Genomic DNA, 15,828 nt, shown 5'->3' with positions numbered 1-15,828 from the left:
TGATGGAGAATACTCGGGAGGCGTTTGGATACTGTGTCAGAAAGCCAGGTGTAGAACCAGCCAAGTAGGTACCAGGTAAAGCAATCTTGAAGCATCTCTTCCAATCACTCAATTTAGAAAATTTTAGAATAAAATCCAAAAACCATCTTTACACGAGACATAATCTATGGATGTGTTTATTTTGTTGAATTGAGGACAACATAGTAACAAGGAAAAGCAACATAGAGATTAGAATGAGTTTGGCCAAGAAATTAGGCTAAAGGCAGTTTATTATGGTGTGAAATGCAGTAATTGATATGTTAATGTGATTTCATTAAAAGAGAAATATATGCAAAACTTTTGTATCGCATTCTTGGATGAAGAGGAAAAAATCCTTCTTTGTTCTGCACTGCACATTTTTTCAATGTATAAAAAGAAAATTGCTGATGTTTGTTAAGATTTTTGTGTGAATTTGCTAACCTATATGATGTAAAACACTAAAAAATCTAGAAGCCCTAAACCATCACTGTTGTCCACTTTTTGCCCATGATCTAAATTTTATCTCCGACTGAATTTTGAACAAGTAAAAGTGCATAATTTAAGAACTTCTGGCCATTTTAGACGCAAGTCCATCTGGAATTGAAAGGCATTTTTGTCCATCCGTAATCAAAAGCATTGGGAGCAAAATTACAAGAACATAATCATCTCTTTCTCTTAGAGAACCAACGATTTTTCAGGGATTTGTGGACAAATTGATGGTGAGATTAAAAAAATTGAAGGGTTTTCTTTTTTTATTATGATTGACAAAAATGTCCTTCGATTCCATGTGAACTTATATCTAAAATGGTTAGAAGTTCTTAAACTAGAAACCTTTGATTGTTCAAGAATCAATCAGAGACAAAATTTAGATCATGGATCAAAAGTCAACGATGTGATAGTTTAGAGGCTCCCCAGTTTTTTTTTTTTTAACTACTCAAACATTGCTAAATTTGAGCAATAAGTCGATGCTAGGAGCCAAGGCGCTGAAATGGAATTGTAGTTTGTTAATCATAGTTCTCATCTTTCCTGCGTCTCTAAACTCTCAATCGGTTAATTGACCAACAGACATAATAAGGCTTAGTGATTGCTCAGGAGTTTCCCTTTTAAGAAAACAAAAATGGAGAAAAAAAATGATATGTGTGTTTTGTGTATAGTTTCTCTAAAACTGATAATCCAATTGAAGAAGATTTTTTCTTTTCATAGCTTGAATTTTTGCTCAATCAACATAGAAGGCGGAGGAAGTTGCTCCGGTAGACATCTGGTGCTTTACTAATAATCCTTTCTACTTAATAAGAATTTCTTATCATAATCACCCTCCTGATTAAGTTCTACATGTTTCAGCATTTTCTACTCTCAGTTTATTGGATGCCTTGTAAATTTCTTCTAGAGTTCATTTTTGTCTCTGTTTTTCGTTTGAAATTCCCCAATTGGATCACATTGTTGCCTGTTCAGAAGGAAGACTTAGCCCAATCTTGTCACGTCCAATAACAAAATCAGCTTCATTCTTGTTCTTTTTGTACATAAACAAAGAGGCCCAATCTAGTATTTTGACAGGCTATTGACCCAGGTTAAAGCCATAACCTAGTTCATCTGGCTATTGTCTAACATCCAATGCCCCTCCCTCAGACCGAGAAAAGTAAAGCCAATTTTCTATTTGGGAAAACTTGACGTTCGCTAACATCTTTTGTCTACCAGTAAACCTAGTCAAAAATTGAAAATGAGTATCATAATTACAAGATTCAAAATCCTAAGCAACTACCGTAGTAGTAACAATAGAGCAATTGATAGTTGCAAGAATAAGCTAGCAACATAAATTTCAAGCCATTAGACTTTACAAGCATCAAATAGTTTCTTTTGTAATGGGAGAGATGTGTTGGATGGTACAGGAGGAGGGAGTGTAAATGAAAGATTTCGAGTTCGAACTCCTACTTACACTTATAGGTAGCAAAGAAATCCATTTAACTAAATTTACCCATACCCGCTCATGAATAACTGGATACGAGTATCTTAAGTTTTTATATATGGGTATAAATTAGTTACCCAATAATATCCACTTAATAAATGGATATAATTAGGTAACTCACCAAACCCAATTAACCCATTTAAAATTATCTTTCCCAAGCCTCCACTCTTCCCTAACCCATTTAGAAGAAATTTGAGACCTGCGTTTGATTATAGAACTCATTGTTGGAGACTTTCATGCATTAATATTGCTAAAACATTGTATATAGTAGAATGTTTTATTTTTCAGCCTTCACAAATATTTGATGGATTTTTGACGCATATAGATATCCTACTTAATTTTTTTTTTTCATATTCTTCATTTTGTCATGATGTTAACTATTTTTGTTTAATTTATTATTATTATTATTTGTTGCTTTATTTTATCATTTTATTTTCTTGTAATTTGTTAACTAGCTCATTTTTTAGCATTACCAATGTATGATAAGTTTTAGCCTCCCTTCCTATCTTTTCAAAATGAAATTTTAAATTCACACATGAAAAAAATGCTAAGGATTCAAAGTTTTTGGATGAAGTTTTTATGTTAATTTTCATAGTACTTAGTTCAAAATTTTATATGCTTATTGTTCAATTATTAAATAGTATGTAATTTTACAATATAGGGCACGGATGTGAAAAAATTGGTAATTAGGCTTATTGAATATTATAAGTAAATATTTAAAACTGATGATGGATGCAAATGGTGGTATAAATTGATAATTTAGGGCCTGTTTGGAACCTGAGTTTTTAGGGAGTTTGTCTAAAACTTTACTGTAGCGCACTGTAGAAGTTTTTAAAAAAATTTTGTAAAGATTTTTGTAAGGTGAAAAAACTTTTTTGTAGAAGTTTTGTTAAGATAAAAAATTTTATAAAAGTTTTTGTAAGGTGAATTTTTTTTCCTTTTCTTTTTTTTTTTCTTTCCCTCTTCTTTTTCTTTTTTCCTTTTTTCTTTTCTTTCTCTCTTTCTTTTCTTTTTTCTCCTTCCCCCTCATCCGCACCCCTCTCCTCCTTTTCCTCTTCTCCTCTCTCTGCATTCCCCCCCCGCCTCCTCTCTCGCAGCCCCATCCCTACGGCCAGCCCCCTTTGCACGCCCCCTCCCCCGCCACCTTCCCAGCTCGCGCACCGCCCTCTGCCCAGCTGGTCCGGCGCCACCCTCTCCCCTTCCCTTCCCCTCTGCAACAGCCACCCCATCCCCCCACCAGCCCTTCCCATTGCGCCGTAGCCCCTGCTGCCCTTGCCCCTTCCCCTCCCTCTGCAACGCCACCTCTCATACCCGCCCCCCTTCCCTATTCCTGTTCCCTGTTCGTCAAACCGGTTCTAATCATTTGGAGGTCAGCACCTGCAGAGTAGCGACCTCCGCTCCATCCTTGGAGATGAACGAGAGAAAGCCTTCTCCTGTATACGATTGGCGGGACGGCGATGATGATGAAGACGACGTCATCCGGGCCTTCGGGGAGGCTTTCATATTAAGCATCATCTGGATATTTTGGGGAAATTTAATGCAAAATTTGATGTTTTTTTTTCCCGCCTGGGGGTTGCATAGAATTGACAGGATTGAGGTGCTTATGACTTTGAGAGAGAGCAGAGCTTAAAGGAGCAAAGGAAAAAAGTTTTTTTTTCCCCGCTGTTGGCTAAGATTTTGGAAAAAAGTTTTTTTGTGTATTATTTTAAAGTGTGTAGATAAAAAATTTTGATAAGTTTTTTTGGGGTTCTGTAGCAAAAGTTGTTAAAAACTATAGCTAAAAAACTTGGCAAAAACTTCACTTCCAAACAAGCCCTTAGTTTGCAAATTGAATGTCAATGAGTTTACAAAAGTAAATAAATTGGTTACAAATGAGTAATTGGGTTATCCAACTCATTTTTTGACTTATTCATTTATACCCATATAATTAAATGGGTATAAATGGATTGACTCACTTAATACCTATTACTCATTTCAACCCGCCCAAATCACCCATTTTGATACCTCTACTTACACTTAAAAAAAGAAAAAGATTCTTATGTGAAACTGTAGACTTCATCTATAGCAATACTATTTTTATTGGGAGAAAGAGATTCAACTTTTGTATTCAAACCAAAATGTGTATCATGCATTTCTCTAGTTTAACTGAATTTTTCTTTTCTCTTTCCCTTAAAGAGATCTCTACCCAAAATTTTCTAGTTCACCTAAAATGGTAGGGGAGTTGGTAAGTATTTCCAAAAAAAAAAAAGAAAAAAAAAAAATATATATATATATACACGCATTTAGAAGTCTTTTAACGTCGCTTTCTTTGGAAGATGGCTTGTTAATAATTTTTTTTTGGATCTATCTAAAGAAAGCATAATTTCCTGGCTTACGGCATATGATTGACTAAGCCCTGAATTCGCAATTTTCTAACGAAATTAAAGAACTCTTTCACACTCATTTTCACACCACGTATGCATGTGATCAATGGAATTTAAAACATGTACTGGCTGTTGATCAAATTGAAGCCCGGTCATAAACAACAATGCTAAAGCATTTTGTAGATAACAAAAAGAACCCTCTACATAAGAAAATCTTAAAAAAGAGAAGACAAATGTACATATAGCAGGTTGAGGCTATGAAGGTTCGAGGTTTTGAATTTTAATCTTCCGTTCTTTTTTAGCTCCTTAAATCCCATCATTAATTCCTTTGCTAGAAAAAATTAAAAAATAAAAAAAAGTACATATAGCACAAAGTTGAGAGTATCAATCGAAGAGATTTTGTGTATTGATGATTCTTCTTGCACTGTAAATTTCCAAGTCAAAGCAAAAACTTCCCATTTACAAATTACAAGTTGAGATGGTATGGTAGTCCACCTTTTCAACTACAAGTATGCCAATTCTCCACTAAGAGAAACAAATGAGTAAACAAGTTGGTTTTTGTCATGGTTAACCATTTTAGTCAATCAAATACGTACTAACACTACTAGTCGCTATTCAACAACATTCAATTTCAATCAATAAGGCATGATATGTGTGGTCCTAGTTTCATAACTAGCCAAACACGACTTGGAATTCTTCACCCTCAAAACCTTGACCAAGTCACCACACATTTCCCTCACGCCGGCGCTACAATCACTCTGCATCACCAACAACACTTTGGTCACGCCGTTGACTTTCAACACAGCCTCCTGAGCCGTCCGATCTCGAGCCAAGCAGCACAAGCTCCAGAGCACCACAATCCCATGCTCCGTCGCCACACCCGAACACTTCATTAATCTCTTAACCACTCCCATAATACACCCCTCGTCTTCACTAATCGCAGCTCTCCCGTCCGTACGCGTGGCAACTGATGCCAATACCTCCACGGCCTTTTCTATAACCGGTCGAACCGCTTCTGAACCGGATAGAATCTCCCCTACGGTTTTAACGATTCCGAACCGGACCAGCTCCTTTTTCGCCGTTTTCGAGGTTGATACTGCGATCAGAGCTGATAAACTTGCTTCGACGGCGTTGCTATCGGTTTCTTCGTTGCTTAATTTGTATAATTCGAATAATAATCCTTGTTTTTCGGCGATTTTCCTTTGAGAATCGGCGTCAGAAGCGATTGATTCGAGAATCTTCGCGGATGCAATCCTCGAGCTCAAGCTACCTTTCCGAAAAAACCAGAAGAATTTGGACAAGTAATCGAAATCGCTTTTCAAAATCTTTTCGTTCAGTAATTCTTTCACTCCATTTTCCGGTGAAATAATCTCCAACACCAAAAGAATCTGGTCGGAAACCTGAGTTTCTTGGGAAGTTCTCAGAATTTCAACCAAATTGGACACTCCGACGGCTGAATTCGCAACAAACCTCCGGTTTTCCTCAGAGAACCTAACAAATTCGACGAGCTTTGTCGCCGACGAGGCTGTGTCTCTGGAGGAGAGGTTTTTGATGAGCTCGAGCGCTTCCGGTTGAGAGATGAGAGAGTTTCGCAAAGACGACGACAGTGAAGAGTTCGGACTGAGCTCCGGTGGCGAGGAGGTGGTGTGGTGGACGTAGAGATGAATGAGGCGGCGGAGAGTGAGGTTTGGAGTGAAGTCGGTGGACGGAAGAACCTGCATGGTCGCCGGACAAGTATTGTGGCCTTGAGAAAGCCAGGCCTGAATGGATGTCCGGTCGTATGTGACGCCGGTACAGAGACTCACCGGAGACTTCATCACGTCCATTGAAATCGGGCACCGGAATAAGTTCGGTACCGTAAGATTAAGGTACAACTCATCTCTTTTAAAAGCAGCATTAGTAGTTCTACCTATAGCAGTAGTTGTTGTACTCTTGTCGCCCACCATTTTTTTTCTCTTGTTTCTTCAGCTGAAAGATCGCTTTAGCAGAGTAGAAAAATGGGGGGCTTATATCCTATATATATATGAAAGGAGGAGGAAGAGAGGTAAAGGGATGACGTCGTTTTGGTCAAAGTTTGGGACGAGTTTTAAAGTAAACGAGTACGACTACCGTCCAAGTGTGAAATTTTCGAATTGAATTAGGATTTAAAAATTGATTTTTTTTTCCATATAGGAGCGTGGGTCCTACGCGTTGAAATATTAGTTGGGTATGTGTTGGAAAATTGGGATTATGGAATTTAGTAGTATATGCATGAATTGTTGTGGCATGTGTGTTGGGGTATCCAAGTCAAACGGGATTTGTTTTTGGATCTTGGGGTCCTGTATTCCGTGTTGTATTAGGTGATGCATCAAATATATTTTTCCTCTTAGAACTTAGAAGAGGTGATGTACCAACTATGATTGAGGTAAACAAATTGGTCTCTAGAGATTGAACCGTTAAATTAACTACAAAGGAGTTGTAATCAACAAAAGATCAAGACTCTCCTTGGCCCCCGCCCCGGGGAGGGGGGTGGGGAATCCAGCCGCAGGGCAGCGTAAGTTGGAATACTCTTGTGTTGATAAAAAAAAAGAAGAAAAAACCCAATAGATCAAGACTCGAGAGTTCAAGTCAAAAGAAATAGTAGATAGGCAAATAATATTAGCATTTTTTAAAAATATCTCGAACACCCGAACTTTTGTTTTAAAAAGCATTGATGAAATAAAAGGATCTAAGCCATTTTAGAGCGCCAATATTATCTTATTTTATTAGAATCAGACGTCTTATTATAGGTTAACTTGTGTTACGAGAGATTTTCAGAACAGTAATGAATTGTGTTTTTTATCATTCATTACTAACATAAATATCATCCTCCATGAAACCAACTGTGTAGACTAGACGAACATTATTATTTGTCTGATGGGCTCTTAAGTTAAAAACTTTGACGTGTTTTAGATCGTAGCTCGAGTTTTGGCTAATGGTTTTAATTTGTAAAGCATGTACATGTGTGTTTGTGCTCATACAGCACGGATTATTAAGAAACCGAGTTTAGAGACAGTTGTTTAAACTATTAAGAATTTTATAGTACTATCTGGGTACATTGATCCTGACCAAAATGAAAAGAACTTAATTTTCAAATGCGTGATGAATCATGGAGTAATTAGCAAGAAGAATTTTGTTTCCCTCTTCACTGTGATCACATTATATACTGAAAGTATTGTATGGTTTTAGGCCTGCGGATATAAGAGAGATTAATCAGTAACAGTTTTTGCGAAGTCAAGAACTTTCTAAGCTGGAATCAGTAGTTTTTCTTGAAATGGAGGGTTGGAAAATTGGGGATATGCACATTTTTGTCAGTCATTCTTTTCTCTGAAGTTTGAGTTTGTTAATATATACTTAATACCTGAAATAATCAGCCAAAAACTTCACCAAATTCCAGCCCTGTATGACTTTCCTTTTCATCTCTATAATCCGGATGCAGTAATTCTTTTTTCATTTTCTTGCTTAAAACTCCTATTTCAACTTTCTGTCTGAAATGGTTATGGGAAACTAATGCAGCAGCTACTGCCACATGCTTTCTAGTTCAATTGAAGACGTAAAAGAAAGGACAAGAAGATTTTCTTCTTCTTTTTTATGTCGAAAAAAGTTTGAATGAGTTCAGTTCGGATCACCAAAATGGGTAAGAAGATGAGAAATTTGGTCTCTTAAAATTAGTAGTTTCCATAGTGTCCTTTGGAATATGGAATTTGTATAAACACAATTTTCTCCTCACCAAGCCCCATGGAGGGGGTAAAAAAGTACTATATAACGTGCTAATTAAATCCAGTGATTGAGAAACCATAAAAGAGCAATACGTATATTTTATGACTGGTTTATGGGTTTATGTTGCATGATTGATGTAATCTGCTAAATTATTTTCTTTCTGCTGGGTTAAAATAGAATAACATACTCCATTTGGTCTGTGTTCTAACTTCCAAGGGTAGGTAATAGTCTATTTGGTTGGACGCAAATTGCACTTTTTTGCAAAGCCAAGAGCATCACAAAGTATTGCAATATTAATTGTCATTTATTTTCTTTCTAATCTCATCTGGTTCATATATTAATAGTTAAAATTGTAGTTTTCTTTTTTTTTTTTTTTTGGTTTTTGAATTAATCGCATAGAAACTCCCACAGTAAAAAGTTACTTGCATAAGTATATCTACATGCATGTCTCTTCCCATCATCTGCACGAAAATGGTCAATTCTTTTTAGTTTTTCTAATCTATTTACGCACTATAATATTACCCAATAGCCATCAATATCATTTACTTAATTATGGTCATAATCAATATTTTAAGGAGGGAATAAAATAACTAATTGCTAATGCTTGTCTTGTTAAACTAGATAAATCAAGCCCAACTTGTCTTGTTAAATTCCAAAAATTGCCAACAATATGAACTTTGCAAAGCATCAAATCAACGGAGCGCTAATGCTGTTATTGTGACCAATTGTCAAGACGGGGACTCGGTTTTACGAAGGAAATCTCCATCTGGATTAAGGATTTCCTACTTTCTTTTGTGAAGTGATATAAATTGATATTCACTATTTGTTCCTTAAAGATATATTAATCATTCTATTTTCCGTAATTAATCCCGTTGTGATTTTTATTGTGAAAGCTTTATTGTAAAAGAGGAATTCTTATTTTTCTATTTTTCTTGTTTCTATGAACAAATTATTATATTGCCATAAGATCAATTGAAAAGGACATAGTATAAAAGCACCTAGACTTGGGTAGACCGACCACCCAGGTCTTAAAAATTCTAATCGCTCACACTGTGCCACACCACTTGGTGAGATGGTGTGACACAATCTAAATCATACATACATATCCAAGTGTGAGTCTAAAAATACATACATACATATATATATATACACACACACACATTGTAATTCTTTCAAGAGAGAGTTTCTTGGGTACAAGAAGGGGAAATAGTTTACTTAAGTTATATACACCTAATTGGGGGGAAAGTGTTAGGGCAATATTGTTATATTTGAGGCCTCGTAAGCAATTTTAACCTTTCAAGGAAATATCTTTATTAAATGAGTAGGCCCTTAATTGATGATGCATTCAGAATTTACACGTATGATACTTCTGCTTTGTAAAATCTTAAAAAACTCCACCATCTTTTGACTAAGGTCCTTCTTAAATCTTAAATAACTAGGCCCTTAATCAATGATCGATGTCTCTTATTAGTGGCCTCATATGTACACAAAAAAAAAAAAAAAAAAGACCTCAATAGTTTCGTCAAATATCCACCAGTTTGCTGTAGTAGTTTTGAATATTCTAATGATGCAAATTGTCAATGCATGTGGGCGGTGGTATCCTCGCTGGAAACCTTTGTATAGTCTTTTGATTGAAAGTGTACAAATAAGAATAACCCAAAAAAAAAAAAGAGCACCAGGACTATAAAAACTAGAGCTGTAAACGAACCGAATCGAACCGAGTATCTCATGTTTGAGCTCTGTTCGTTAAGCAATTCGAACAACGTTTGTGTTCGTTCGTTAATTTTCGAACTCCAAACCAGTGTTCGTGTTCGGTTCGTTAAGTAAAATTCGTGTTCGAGTTCGGCTCGTTTAACATAAACGAGCCGTTCGCAAACATGTTCGAAATGCTCGAATCCAATTTATTTTATGCCTTAAATATGCCATGCAAATTATTAATCATTCTCAAAAATAATTAAAGCACTAAGTGACTAAATTCTATTATTCAGTAACTATATAACTAACATTAACATAAAAGCAACAAATAAAACAAAGAAATTTGCCCTCCAAATATAAAAGTCCAGCCATAAAATGAATCCTAAAATTTGTCAAATGATAATTATGTTTATGTTCGCGAACGTTCGTTAAAACTCGCGAACATGTTCGTGTTCGCAAACGTTCGTTTAGCATGTTCGCGAATGTTCGTTAAAACTCGCGAACATGCTCGTGTTCGCTCGATTATTAATCGAACAAAAAAATTCGTTCGAATTTGATTCGTTTAAAATTTCGAACGAGCCTTTCACGAACACGAACGAGCCGAAACGAACCGAGCTACCGAACAGCTCAATTCGTTTAACAGCTCTAATGAAAACAACCAATAATAATAATAATTTAATGATATTCATAATATCGTGTACAAATATACATTTGATTGCTCCATATCTTGAGCTAAAATTTGTAGTTGTCTATAGTGATTCGACTAGTTGGATTTGACAGTATATCAGGCCTTGAACCCCATGGTTTCTAAGGATGTAACTCTTATCATGAATTGATAGATTTTATTGTCAAATGCAAGGATACTTGAAATGTTTCAACCTGGCGCACCTTTCTACCCTGGATGGATTCACACATCAACCACACTACATTAATTATATTGTAATTATCCTTGCCAACTCTACCATAGAACTTAATAAAGTACATTATAAGACAAATTTTGTTAGGCAAAAAGTTATTTTTGGTGGGTAATATTAGGTTACTTAACTGTTTAGGTTACTTAACTGTTTAGTCATTGGAACTATATATGACTTCATGTAAAACTACTTCAATTCCAGGGAATATGTAGGTATTATTTTGTTCATTCTCTTTTCACCACCATATCTTTAAAGCAAGTAGCTTCATGGTAGGTAAAAAGAAGGGTTTTACTGTGTCAAGGAAGGCTGTTTCATCTTCCACTCACTTATTCCCTGCCTAACACTTCAAACCCATTTTGAATTGAAAACAACTGATCAATCACTATGGAGCACAGTTCAAAAAATAGATGTGCACATAAAAGTTTTCTTATATAGACTGAGTCTTTCTTGATGAGTGGATAGAAAAGACAATAATATTTTTGTGCCCTCAAGTTTTAATTTAGTGGTCAAAAAGATTTGAAGGGAAGGCATGAGGATACCAAGAGTGCATATACTTGATTGTATTGGGGTTTACAGTCTAACCATATGTGAGGTTATATATTCAAATTTATGTATTCTTTCTAGTATAAGAATACTCCTATTATTCTACCATACGAATAAATTGTCCTAGTATATTCTCTTCCAAATTCAGAAAAGAAAAGCATACTCTTATGGCAATTTAATGGCAATTAAGATATCATTGGCAGGTACAATGATGAGAAACCAAGTAGCAAATAAACGAGTAATCAAAAAATTAAAGCTGTGTCATGGAACATACTAATAGATAACCATGGGCTAGTTCTTAAAGAACCAAATAGTCAATGGTGCCAAATTCCTCTATTGTACGTAATCCCTAAATTTCATCCAAAGTTATTTCAATTTTCAAACTTGGGATTCCAGAGAAAATGGTGCAATGACAAAGACGGACAGGACAATGACCAGAGTTTTAGATTTCTTCCAAACCAAATCAAGAAAATTATTAGCAATGTTTTCAGGGATGTGGGTTCTCCTCTAGCTATATTCTAGTGGCATTTGTCAACAATCAAGACTTTTTTTGATTGGAAAAAGGAAAAAAAAATATGTCATTAATTCTTTGTCTCGTGTGTACGTGTGTGTGTCTTTTTTAGTGCGTGTCTGCGTGTAAAATAAAGGAAGCTTATAGCAATGCTGTGGTGTGTAAAATGTGTATTATGTATTAGGTTGGCATTAGTAAAGAAGATGGAAACACTTGCCACACGGTTTGAATATTGTGTTATAGACTCTTGACTATGCGGTCAAGAGACGTTAATGTCTTTTTACTTCTTGCACTGATACAAATTTCATTGACTAATGGGATAGAAATGATTAAAGAATTGATGATGATTTCATTTCTTGTTCAATATATGTTTTTTTTCTTTTCCTATTAATAGTAGTGATTGGTATGCATACAGGATAAGAACTTGTGTAAATTGCATGAAATATTGATGGATTTATTTCTCGCAACATTCTACCTTCAAAGATTTCTCTATCGCAAATTAAATGAGTCAAATATGTCAAGCTCTGGTTTTTGCCACTTCTACTGTATATTGGTAAACCCATTTTTGCAATACCAGTGAATAGATTTGATGTGCAATCACTATTGAACGACTGCCCCTCGGAGTTGGCTCGACTGGTGCTGGGGTTGCCTAGTTAGATTCTGACACCGTGTAGTCGGATTCGACTCCTTTTGCCGTATTGTGTATTTTTGGGGGGACAGGATGCACAAGCGCAGGAGATTAGTCGAGCCAAAGCCCGGACACCCCTGTGTTAACCAAAAAAAAAAAAAAAAAATCACTATTGAACGATTGCTTTTATAATCAAATCTTTCTTCATCCATTATTTACAACTTCAAAAGCAGTGTATCTTCTGATTCAGTTAACTTGTAGAGAAGATTTTAACATAACTTAGCAAAGACATATTTGATAGAGATCAATCCTTTTTCCGGAGGGAGTTTGTTGATTTAATTACTTATATTCTTCTCTTTACCATGAGAGGATGTTCCATTTATTCGTATATATGTAGATAAGCTGAGCCAGGAAAGAAGCAATCAATCTTGCAATTAGTGCAGCTGAATTTTGGAATTTGGTTGGAATTCTAGTTTGGTAACAAAGTCTACAACGTGTTTTGAATGAGGGGATTTGGACTGGATTAATTGTGCTCTTGAATTCCAAGATGCCGATCAATGGTCAATCACGAGCTTTACGCTTGGAGGTTATGACGTAAATCATAATTAACCATCATTTGGCCAAAAATGTTAAAGAAGAACAAGAATTTAGTATGGTAAAACCTCTCTAAATTAATACTCCATAAATTAATAACTTCTATTAAATAATGATTTTTTCGATCCCAATAAATGAATAATTTTGATAAAATAATAAGATAATAATTTTTTAAGAAATTTTACATAATCCTTTGATCCCATTCATATCATAAATTAATAATTCACTAAAATTACATATCATATTTTTCAAAAATATGAGTATTTTGTTGTTTGTTTTTCTTAAAATTTAAATATACTTGAATCTTATCCCTAATTTTTCTTGTTGCATCTAAAAGTTCTGGTCTCATATTGTGATAAGAAATTATGAAGAATTATTGATGCTTAGAGTGCTTCTTTTCTAGGATCTAAAGCTACTATCTCATCCTCAACTTCATCATTAATAGAATTTTCAGTGATATGCTAATAAGAATTGCATCTTGTAGACATTAAAAGAATTAAATTATACTTGCAAATTAAGTAGATATGAATTGGTTCATGTTCCTTAGACTTTCAGTTTCATTTTATATATATATATATATATATATATATATGTATATGTATACTACTAGAGGTGTGTGTATATATATATATGTATGTGTGTGTGTGTGTGAGAGAGAGAGAGACTCTAAATGAATTGTGTACAGATTCAGATGCATGAGTTGCAATTGATTATTTCTTTTGCTGCTGCCCGAGAGGAGATGATACATTTCAGCTATTGTAGATTGTAGTTATCAAATTGGAAATTAAATTAGCCCTTTTGTATATATTTTTTTGATTGATTGGCATGAGATCAGAAGCTTCTTTCGGTGTATTTTTGCCAATCCTTCGCAACTATGATGGCCTAACCGAAATGGGCTACCAATTGAGCAATTTCTCATTGACGTGTGGATTCATACAAAACTTTTTTTATATTAAAAATCATGTCAAAGTGGATATTCTGCTTTGAGCCATAAATTCGGACACACATCCTTTTTCTGGATAAGGACTCACTACAATTATATATTTTATGAAATTCCGTTCAGTTATTATACATGTTTAAATTTTTACTATACAAAATATATTATAATGTTGTACTGAACATATGCTAAATATTTTATTCATCTATATCGCTTTTATCTCAAATACAATAATATAATGTAAAAAGTACAATAATCGAACTGAATCGTACCAGATCCCAACTGCACTGACTCGTCTCCCTTGGTGGGCAATACAATACTCTTTTGTGCGTACGTGAAGTTTCTGAATTATTTTACTTACAATTATAAATAACAACTTCTTTTTCTAAAATTTATGCTTAATAATAATAGCTTTTTTTAAAAAAATTTCCAAATAACAACACCTATTTTAAAGAGAAAAATAATAAACTAGGTTATAGAAGAGGTATATAATGACAGGTTTGAAATTCTCAACTCTATGGCCAATTTGCCTCAAAATTTTGGTTAATACCTAATAATACCTCTTTAGTTACAACTCTCAATTTATCCCTTTAAATTTTCATTAATATATCTTCCACATATTTTCATACCTAATGAAAAGGCGGCGGAGGGGTGTCGTTGGCTGCAAATCTGCATAATCTTCTATGTTTAATTTCTTTATTTTAAACTTCCCAAACAGCTTTCGTAGCTCAGTTGGTTAGAGCACCCGTTTAGTAAGCGGGAGGTCTTGAGTTCGACTCTCAACGAAAGCAGCCGTCCAAATTTTTGTTGCTTGTCCTCGGCCCCAATTTTTACCAAGCTTAGCCTTAGTGTGGCCATACGCCACCTCTTACTTGAATATTTTTTCGCCCAATAACACCAACGTCAATAAAGTGTTGCTTCTTTTCATGCATCAAAGTTAAGAAGCACACCAAAAAATAAAGCATTTTCTGTTTTTGCGTCCCTTCATGGTTCTTTTTCTTAAACCGTTTCTTCTTGTTTTTTTTCTTTTAATTTCTTTGGGTGGAAATAAGGACTTCAAAATTGAGGTGTCAAAATGGATGATTTGGACGGGTTTAGGTTGGTTAAAATAGGTAATGGGTATAAGTAAGTCAATTCATTTATACCCATTTAATTAGATGAGTATAGATGGGTAAGTCAAAAAATGAGTTGGGTAACCCAATTACCCATTTATAACCCTTTATTTTAACTTTTTGTAAATTCATTTAAATTCATTTTTGCTAACTAAGTTATCAATTTATACCACCCTTTGCACCCATCATTAGTTTTAAATATTTACTTATTATGTTCAATAAGTCTAATTATCAAATTTTTTTCCATTCGTATTCTATGTCGCAAAATTACATGCTATTTAAAAATTGAACAATAAGAATATAAAAATTTGAACTAAGTACTATGAAAGTTAACATAAAAACTTAATACAAAAACTTTGAACCTCTAGCATTTTTTTCGTGTGCAAATTTAAAATTTCATTTTGAAAAAGTAGGAAAAGAGACTAAAACTTGTAATAAATTGGTAATACTGAAAAATGAGCAAGTTAACAAACTACGAGAAAATAAAATAATAAGATAAAATCAACAAATAATAATAATAATAATAATAATAATGAAATAAAAGTAGTTAACATCATAACAAATTGAAAAATCTAAAAAAAAAATATGAGTAAGGGAAGAGAGGATGCTTGGAGGAAAACAAATCTAAATGGGTTAATTGGATTTGATGAATTACCAAATAATACCCATTTAATAAATGAATATTATTAGATAATCCTTTTATACCCATATACAAAAACTGAAGATACTCATATCCACTTATTCACGGGCGGATATGAGTAAATTTAGTTAAATAGATTTGTTTGCCACCTATACTTAAAAACTATTAACGG

At 34.4% G+C, this 15,828-nt stretch overlaps 2 protein-coding genes and 1 non-coding gene across 3 annotated transcripts in view; 1 reads left to right on the top strand and 2 right to left on the bottom strand.

Moving 5' to 3' along the window:
- Positions 1–3,460, bottom strand: part of LOC113750685 (PH, RCC1 and FYVE domains-containing protein 1-like) — a 12,322-nt gene extending 8,862 nt beyond the window's left edge. The window contains exons 1-2 of the mRNA XM_027294636.1: positions 3,359–3,460; positions 3,126–3,271 (exon numbers count right to left, since the gene is read on the bottom strand). Coding sequence (XP_027150437.1) covers positions 3,126–3,271; positions 3,359–3,460 — 248 coding nt within the window. The remainder of the gene's footprint in view (positions 1–3,125; positions 3,272–3,358) is intronic.
- A 1,266-nt stretch (positions 3,461–4,726) lies between these two features.
- On the bottom strand, positions 4,727–6,318 carry LOC113749553 (U-box domain-containing protein 28-like). Its single transcript, XM_027293332.1, has one exon. The coding sequence runs from the start codon at positions 6,288–6,290 to the stop codon at positions 4,980–4,982; it is 1,311 nt and encodes a 436-aa protein (XP_027149133.1). The 5' UTR covers positions 6,291–6,318; the 3' UTR covers positions 4,727–4,979.
- An 8,303-nt stretch (positions 6,319–14,621) lies between these two features.
- TRNAT-AGU lies at positions 14,622–14,695 on the top strand. The gene has a single exon. It is a non-coding gene; the product is annotated as a tRNA-Thr (tRNA).
- Positions 14,696–15,828: the final 1,133 nt, after the last annotated feature.

This window comes from Coffea eugenioides, chromosome 10 (assembly GCF_003713205.1).
Source record: "Coffea eugenioides isolate CCC68of chromosome 10, Ceug_1.0, whole genome shotgun sequence".
Classification (NCBI taxonomy): domain Eukaryota; kingdom Viridiplantae; phylum Streptophyta; class Magnoliopsida; order Gentianales; family Rubiaceae; genus Coffea; species Coffea eugenioides.
Note: the sequence above shows the minus strand (reverse complement) of the source record. Positions and strands in the feature narration are given on the sequence as shown.